Raw genomic sequence first — 9,558 nt, forward strand, 5'->3', positions numbered from 1 at the left:
GGCAATAACAACCAAATCATCCTTATCTAAGCAAATCAAGGATAAAAGTTTATAGTATTGTTGGGCTCTTCAAAATTTAGGCTGGATTATTGTAAATAGTACTTCAATGATAGTTTTATAAGGAAAAGTTTGGCATTTACATGTAATTACCCGTACAAAATCTATCGATACTTGTGAAAGCTCAAAATTTTCTTGAACTAATATTAGATTTCATTACAAATATGTATGTATATAGTGTGAATTTCCATAAACAATCAAAGCTGGTTCTCCGGCCAACATTTCAATAACGAAAAGTAATTTAAGTAGGCAATAACTGAAGATTTCCGATCACATTAGGAGGAACAAGCATACCTCAACCCCGTCAAACCCATTCTCAAAGACCTTTAACACGAATAAGGAAGAAGTAGCCAATACAAAATTTCACTGTCTCAAATTCCTGTAAATTTTTCAAACAAAATGTAAAATTAGAAATAAAAAATGACTCCATACAAAAATTAGCAGTATATCAATAAGTGTTTTGAGAACGCATGTTTTTTTTTTTTCATTGCATTATAGTCAGAAAGAAGAGACTCCTACTCCAGACATAACTTGTACAAAAGATAATTTATTGGTGGTTACTTTAACACTAGGCAGGCAACTTGAGGAAAAAAATCACAACCTATTCTCTACTAAGAGGGTGGTTGAGACTGTGTTAGATTGAACAGCAACAAGCAGCAAGCAGAAAAAGAAGAGAACTGGAAGAGGATTACATATGTCCACATCCGAACTGCAGGATTGAGTTGAATGAATGCTAATGAGTTCAAAAAAGAAAAAATAGTGAATCCAAATACACAAATGTAGTTGGGGGAGATTTGAGGACGGGCCATTTAATTTAGGGGTTTTGCTGGTCCCTTATGAATAATACTGAGAAACAACATGGATGGTGGGTCACGAGAAGAATCACTCCTGTAAATAAAGCAATGATTTGGGCTTGTCGGTACTAACAAAATCAATAATTTATCTCTACGATCTTAAGAAAATATTATTTAAATATGAAAAGGGAATATCTAAAAGGCAAACAATTCACTAGCATCATCGACCTTAAGTTAAACTCTAAAGCAGATCATTTTAATGGTTTATTTTCGATGCAAGTAAAATATAGTAAACCAAGCTTTAAAAAATGGGACAGACGAATGGAAGGACGTACAAACACGGACACAGATACAATAGCCTGGTTTCTTCAATAGTTTATTTAAAAGAAAGAGAATCAGCTGACCATACAACCCAAATAAAGTCATGAAATAGTTATTCCACAAACACAATTGTGCGACTTGTCAAATCGTTATAATTGCCTTAAACCATCTTGATTGCTTGATAATTAGTTGGTTACACATTTAAGTGCTTATAAGCATTTAGATTTCATTTTGGGAAATGAGCCGTACTGAAGTGAGTTACAAACATATATATCTGTTTTGCAAAAAAAATTTTCTTTTGTGTGCACTCAGTTCCTACATTTGCTTCAGTTGCAATGAATTTCATTTTTATAAACCCTCACATTAATTTTCCATTGACTTTTATTTTTAAGGAAAGATAATATGCCAATCCAAACATCTAATTAATTTAAATTATTCTATTATTAAAAATGTAAAAATAAATGTGGCTTCTTTATCCACAAAACTGAAACTCACCCTAAAATTAAATGTAAGCATCAAAATGGGAATGCAAATCCATCAAATTTCAGGCAAACAAATGTTTATAATTGAACTAAGTTCAATAAGTATGATCCACTAAATTAAGAACATTTGCAACAAAACAAACTTGTCCTTATTGAAGGATACTTTATTCAAGTCAATACAGAATTTCTTAAGACTGATTAAGTGAATATGATTTCAAGGATTCACTAGTTTTAACACAGCCCCTAAAAATGTTATGCCATTTTTAAGCCATAAAGACTCCGAAATGAGTCTAGGTTGCTCAACTAAATAGTCCTTAAAACAGAAAATCATATGATAATTAAAATGGCATAAAAAAGGCAACTTAAAAACTTGATTAAAACATGAACAAAGGTTACTTTAGGTACTTGGTCAGATGGTTAGAGGAGAGCTATATTAGAAGTGCAATTGTATGATTCATGCCCCAAGCACTTTAGGATTTTCTGTCAAGTCTTCTTACTTCAAAGTTTGTTACAGGATGATTAAAGGTTTGTTTGGGGCAGCTTTTGCGTTCAGGATAAACAGTTTCTCCTGAAACGCGGTCCGCGGGTCGACCGCGGGGGTCGACCCGCGGGCTGCGTTTAGTGTAAAAAATTCAAACGCGACAGACAGCGTTTTCAAAAACTCGCAAACCAAACGGTTAGGTGGTGTTTTCAAAAACGTCACGTTAAGTTAAAACGCTTATAAGCTGCACCAAATGGGCCCTAAGTCTTCTTACTTTGTAGGTTGTTAAAAGCATCACGTTGCTTTTACATGTTGCTAACTTTAATAGGTGTTACACAATTTAATAGGATCAAATGCGACAATAGGACCTAAAAACAGACATCATCGTGAAGAAATAACTTAAATGTGCACATTTGTATCGAAAGAAGTCTTAATCGTCGTTGTCTCACAAAATAAACCCTGAAGTGTGTCCAAAACCTCAAAATTACCCAAGATAGCCTCCCACGTCACTTAAAACAATAGTATCAAAATATTTTTAAAAAGTTTGAGGTGAGGATGAAATTAGGCCTGCAAGAACTAAAATTTTAAAAAATAAAGCAAGAGAAATATGTCATTATTCAAGAAAAACTCATATTTCATAGAAATCATACCACCTACATCTCGTTAAGTTAAAAAAATTTTCGATAACTTCATATTTTCAACTTTCCCAATTCAAACACAATAAACAGTATTTTCTATGCATGTTGAGAAACAAGTAATTTAAATCCAAAAGTGACAAGAATTTCATTATCACAAGCATAACTCTTCAATTTTTAGTCGAGATTATACGATTTATGTATCTTTTGAAAATTAACACAATCCTCCATAACATCTATATTTCCACTTTGACAAATTTCAACCCGGAAAGTTTTACATCTAAGTAATGCAACAACAACAACAACAAAGCCTTAATCGCACACGTGGATCGGCTACATGAATCCTTTTTCTCCATTGTGTCTTATTTAGTGTCATATTTTCATTTAGTTCTAATAAATTAAGATCATTTTTTATACAATAAGCGCAAGTTTTCCAAGGTCTGACCTCTACCTTTCTTAACATAACTCGAATCTAAAACATCTAATATTCTAATCGGATCATCAGATGGTCGGCGTTTAATGGCGTTTAATGTGGTCGGCGTTTAATGTGACCAAACCATCTAAGAGAACTCTCTCTAATTTTGTCTGTCACCGGAGCTACACTAATCCTATCATGAAAATATTCATTTCACATTTTTTCTCTAAGTGTAAAGCCACTCATCCACCTAATCATTCTCATCTCAGCAACACTTAACTTCGTATTCGTATTATGCTTCTCTTTTAATTAAAGGCCAACATTCAGCGCCATAGAGCATTGCAGGTCTCACCACCATCTTATAAATTTTTTCTTTAAATTTAAGCGATACTTTACTATCATACAAAAGGCTCGAAGCCTTCCTCCACTTCAGCCAACAACTATTAACATCCCCATCTATATCGCCATCGCTTTGAACAACAGACCCGAGATATCAAAATTGTTCATATCTTTTAATGATTTGATCACAAAAAATTACACTTTTGTCACTAAAGCTACTACTACTAAAAATACATTCCATTTATTCAATTTTAGTTCTACTTAAATGAAGTCCTTTAGAATCCAATGTAGACCTCCATAATTCAAGTTTTTCCTGAGCTTTTTCTCTCGTCTTATCCACAAGAAGGATATCATTAGTAAAAAATCATACACCAAGGTACATCCTCCTGTAAATGTCCAGCAAGACCATCCACCATAACTAAACAAGACCATCCATAACTAAAGCAAAAAGATATGGGCTTAAAGTCCATCCCTGATGTAATCCAACAGAAATAAGAAAACAATTGGTCAATCATCCTTCAGTTCGAACACAAGTAACAACTCTAGTATACATATCTTTAATGACTTGAATATAAGTCATACCAACACCTTTCTTCTCAAGAACTCTCTAAAGGATATCTCTTGGAACTTTATCATAAGCTTTTTCTAAATCAATAAAAATCAAATGTAGATCCTCCTTATTATCTCTGAACTTCTCCATGAAACCTCTCAATAAATGTATAGCTTCCATAGTAGACCTGCCCGGCATAAATCCAAAATGATTATGAGAAATTTTTGTAATTAGCCTATGTGCAATTACCCTCTCCCATAATTTTAAAGTATGATAGATCAACTTAATTCCTCTATAATTTGCACACTTTTGTGCATTCTCTTTATTCTTAAAAATGGAGACCAAACTACTCTTCCTCCACTCTTCGGTCATCTTTTTTGTTTTTAAAATAATATTAAAGAGTTTAGTAAGCAAAGAAACTCACTCCTAAATCTCCTAAAAATTTCCACACTTCAATTGGAATATCATCAGGTCCTACAAACATTCCACATTTGGTTTTCTTTAAAGCCTCAACTTCTTTTTTACAAATACGATGATAAAAATGAAACATTTTATTATAATTAATGATGTTAAGATCACTAAAGTCAATCTTATTTTCAGAAACTTCATTAAAAAGTTAATCCAAATAACTCACCCACCTATGCTGAATATCTTTTTCAAAAAAAATATTTTTTGATTTTCATCTTTAATACACTTTACTTGAGTTAAATCTTTACTTTTCTTTTATCTTTGTCTAGCTAGTTCATAAATATATTTTTCACCCTCCTTAGTATTTAATCTGTTATAAAGATCATTAAAAACAAAAATTTTAGCGTCACAAATTGTTCTTTTAGACTCTTAGTGCGTCGTTTGATATTTTTTCCAGTTCTCTAAACTTTTACATTTAAACAAATTTTTATAATATATCTTCTTATATTTTATCTTTTCTTGCACATTATTATTTCACCACCAACTATTTGTATTTACAAAAAAATTTTCTTTTGATTCTTCAAGTACATCTTTTGCTACTTATTTAATAATATTTGTTAATTTATCCCACATAGCATTCGCTTCTTCATAAACATCCCTAATTTTAAAATCTTGAAATTTAATCATTAAAATAATTTTATTTATGTCTTTTAGATTCCCCATCTAATTTGATAATGATGATTCCTAGTGTTCTTTATTTTATAAATCTTCATCTTAAAATCTATAACTAATAATTGATGTTGGGCATTTAAATCCTCACTTGAAATGACCTTACAATCTTTACAATCTCGACGATCTTCTTCTCATAAGAAAATCAATTTGTATTTCATTATATTCATTCTTATAAATAATAAGATGTTCATCTTTTTTCTTGAATAAAGTTTAGTGATAACAAAATCAAACGTTAAAGCAAAATCTAAAATGACTCTACCTTCTTCATTGGTCACTCCAAAACCATAGTCACCATGAATATTTCTGAAATCTTCTACCACTCTAACGAAATGTTCATTTAAATCTCCTCCAATAAAAAATCTTACTTCAAGAGGTATCTTCAAATGGTATCATTTGTATTAAATCTTCTAAGTCATTCCAGAATTTATCTTTAGACTCAATATCTAAACCTAATTGAGGAGCATAAGCACTTATAATATTAAAAATCTTAGTCTCAATAATAATCTTAAGGATTATAACTCTATCTCCAACTCTATTAATTTTTACAACATTATCTTTCAAACTCTTATCTATAATTACACCTACAGCATTTCTGATGCAACTCTTCCCAGAATACCAAAGTTTAAAATCTAAGTTATCAATCTCCTTAGTTTTTTTTCCAACCCAGTTAGTTTCTTGAATACATAAGATATTAATCTTTCTATGCATCATAATATCAACTAATTCCATTAATTTACAATTGAGAGTATCTATATTCCAAGATCCTATTCTAATATTAATTTCATAAATTTCATTGACTAACTTCTTACCCACATTCTTCCTTAGTGTGGGAATTCTTACTTATTTGACACTACACCCAGGCGCCGATGTAGTGGCCCTTGCACACATTTCACTATATTCAGGTCATACAGCGCGTCACTTCCAAGGGGATCCTAGCACTTACACAATGTTCAAAAGGATTCATTTCATGATTTTATTTCGACAAGTTTCACGCTGGTAGTCGACTACCTAACGCAACCCTCCACTTTTACATCCGGGATTGGGACCGGCAATGGTAGTGTTTCTTATATCTAAGTAAAGCAAGAGAAAAAGTTTCAAATATAAAATACCTATGTCTCATTAATGTTATCGAAATCACGTGATTTGCATTGTTTAAATGCTAACTTGATCCTCTATAACATTCATATTTATCACTTTGATGAATGTCAACCCTATGAAGAGCAAATTTGATGCAATCAGAAACCCCTAGAAATCAAAATTAATTATTTTAAAAAATTATTATATTTTTATAAAATTGAATTTCTAATTCTAGGATTATAAATTTTGCTAGACCGTTTTTGCAAAATATTGATAGACAAATGTTATTGTGAATTAATGTGACGCGATCAAATTACAATTCTCACTATTAGTTAGCAGCAAGAGCATTGTCATTTAGTGACAAAGCAATCATAAGAAATGCTCAGGAGAAGGAGCAGTTTGTAGCGGCTTTTGGTATGTTTCAATGGGAATCAACGGTTTGCTATGTAGAATAAATGAGAGCAGTAACATTGGTAAGGTTGCAAATAAACCAAGAGTTTTGATAGGCTATTCATGGCTCTGCTCAATTAAGAGCTTGTTCCTGATCATTTAACGAATGAGCTTGAGCACTTAAAAAGTTGTATGATTATTAAATAAACAAACTTAAACAACTTATTTAATTCATTAATGTTCATGAACAGTGTCATTTATATATCTTTAAAAATCAAGAACAAGCTCATTAAAAAGCTTAATTAAGAATTGACTAAGGTTGTATCATGAATAGTATTGTTTAAAAGTTTATTTTTTAGACTCAACAAGCTCGATTTCATAAGGCTTGTTTATTTTTCCAAACAAGATACTTGTACAAGGCTCAATTACATACTCATTTATTTTACTATACAATCTATTTAATAAACTTCATAATCTCAACACGAACCTAGCTTGAATGTGCTTAATCTTAAATGACAAGCTTGATCACAATCCTAAAAGCTCAAATTGATCTCAAGCTAAGCGTGAACAAAAATTTTCATAAATGAGTTTGAACAAAGTCAAATTTGGCTCAATTTGGTTCATTTGCAAGCCTAAATATTGGACTAGCAATCACAACAAGCTAATATCATGAGACCCGCTCGACCTCCATGATCTGCAGTAGCAGCAACACATCTAGGCTCAACCTGTATCAGGTCGAACTTCTCATCAACATTTGGTTTGACCTACAACTTGTGTTGCATATCGAATCCCAAACTCTCCCTGATCTTGACTATAGTAGCCAACATCTGATAGCACCATCATTGCATTTATCACTCAATCTTCTACCTAACTTTTCAGTAGATAAATAATTTATACACAAGTTTTGTTGTTAAGATTTTAGAATATAAATGAAATATGTCTTTCTTTTATATATTGTATCCCATGATAGTCAATTTGTTTGATTTGCTAAAATAAGAATGCGCTATAAAAGAAATATAGTGAAAAGTAAATGTACTTTATTGAAAAATAAATATTATTGTTTGAAAGACAACACTGCAAAAGCTTGAATGTGTAATTTTGTGCTTACGTGAGTACATTAAAAATGCATTATAAAACACCTGAGCAAAAGCGGTTGTTGGCGAACTAGCCAATGGAGGTCAGTGACAACTAGCAAAGGTGGCGAGAAGGCAGGCCAACGGCAACAGCGGTGGCATCAAACAGCAGCCAATCGATGGTGGCAGCGACATTCAATCAGCGGCAAGAGGTAGAGGCGGCAAGAGGTAGAGGCAGCAGTCGCGGGGATAGCAAGGAAGGCTAACAACAGGTGACACTAGGTTGCCACCAGTTGGCCGCAGCTACAAACGGTGCAAGGGGCTTTCTCAATGACTAGAAACAAAAGGCTGAAAAAAGTATGATTGAAGTCCGTTATAGCACTTATTCGTGACATAGTGGTTAAGGGTGTACTCTATCACCATGAGGTCACAAGTTAAAATCGTGCATACTGTCAGTTAAGCTCACAATTCCCGAGATCCATCATAATTATCATCAAAACATTTTTATTCCATTTCATTGAAACGTATAACTTTAAACTAATTTCATTTTCATTCATGTTAGTATAAGAATAAATGCCGTATAACTTTTTAAAGGAAACTAAAGCAATCTATAAATATTATTTTCTGAACGATTTCTAGCAAATTTTCTAATTCAGAGATTAAAAAAAATCACACCAAAAAAAAAATCTCAAAAAACGCCTTGAATTAATAAATAAATGAATTCAGGAAATTTTTAACAAGATCGAAACTGTAAGGTTTAAGTCATTAACAAGATGCATTCCAGCAAAAAGAAAGAAAGGGAATCCAATAAATAATCATATCAGAGCAACTTTGTAGAAATGGAGAACCTGCCACTGTCAAGAACAGGTGGACGACAACAGAAAGCAGAAACTGAACCAATAGATGGCAACACTAGCAGAGGGTGAACAATGGACGTCAATAGTAGCTGTTTTTAAGTAGGATTTATACAGGATCTATGCTAAAATCCTGCCAAAGGTCAAATTACGCATTCGTAAATCCTACAGGTTCTAAAAACCCGTTTTACACCTTGAAACCAGGATATAGTAAATTCCGTTGGAAGTCGTATTTACGGGATTCAGAGAGGCTAAAGCGCGCGGCGGAAGAAAGAGAAAGGAAGAGGTAGAAAGACGAAAGGTTACCTTCCACGATGGTTTCTGGTAGGAACGGACCAGGAGTAGAGTGATGGGACTTTCAGAAGTGTTTGAACGTAGTGATCTCGTAGTTGCCTTCCCAGCTCTAATAGCGCTAGCTTTCGGTCACGAGACAGATGGTTTTGGGCGAAACCGGTAGGACCGACGGCGAGGGATTCGGGTAGGAGAGGGGAAGTGGAAGATGGTTTATGGCTTTTACATTATTTTATTTAGGTTATTTTAAATGTTTAAGAACTAATAACTAATTAATATGTTGTTAAATTAATCATAACACAAAATTTTTAATCATTAATTAATAAATAAATGACAAATCACATTTAATCATTTTATAAATTTTAATATTTTTCAACGGTTTAATAAATAACTGTTTAACTATTAATTAATGGTGAAAATTATTATTTAATATTATTAGTTTAATAAAATTATTATTAATGATTAATTAGTTCAATAAAAATTTAATTATTTATTATTATAATTATGCATAAAAATTTTAAATTATCTTAATTAGATTTAATAAATATATTTTAAATATTGAATATTAAGTGTTTAAATCTTAAAGATATATGGAAATCACATACTAATTTCTTATGGCAGGTAGGGCTGTTATATATATCTACAAATATATATATATA

At 32.0% G+C, this 9,558-nt stretch overlaps 1 protein-coding gene across 1 annotated transcript in view; it reads right to left on the minus strand.

Annotated features, from left to right (window-relative positions):
* LOC110034021 (putative ribosome biogenesis protein slx9-like) overlaps window positions 1-9,101 on the minus strand; it is an 80,424-nt gene extending 71,323 nt beyond the window's left edge. Inside the window, exons 1-2 of the mRNA XM_020738250.1 lie at window positions 8,915-9,101; window positions 352-436 (exon numbers count right to left, since the gene is read on the minus strand). Of these exons, the coding sequence (XP_020593909.1) occupies window positions 352-371 (20 nt within the window). The 5' untranslated portion in view covers window positions 372-436; window positions 8,915-9,101. The remainder of the gene's footprint in view (window positions 1-351; window positions 437-8,914) is intronic.
* Between the last annotated feature and the right edge of the window lie 457 nt (window positions 9,102-9,558).

This window comes from Phalaenopsis equestris, unplaced genomic scaffold (genome assembly GCF_001263595.1).
Source record: "Phalaenopsis equestris unplaced genomic scaffold, ASM126359v1 Scaffold001328, whole genome shotgun sequence".
Taxonomy (NCBI): domain Eukaryota; kingdom Viridiplantae; phylum Streptophyta; class Magnoliopsida; order Asparagales; family Orchidaceae; genus Phalaenopsis; species Phalaenopsis equestris.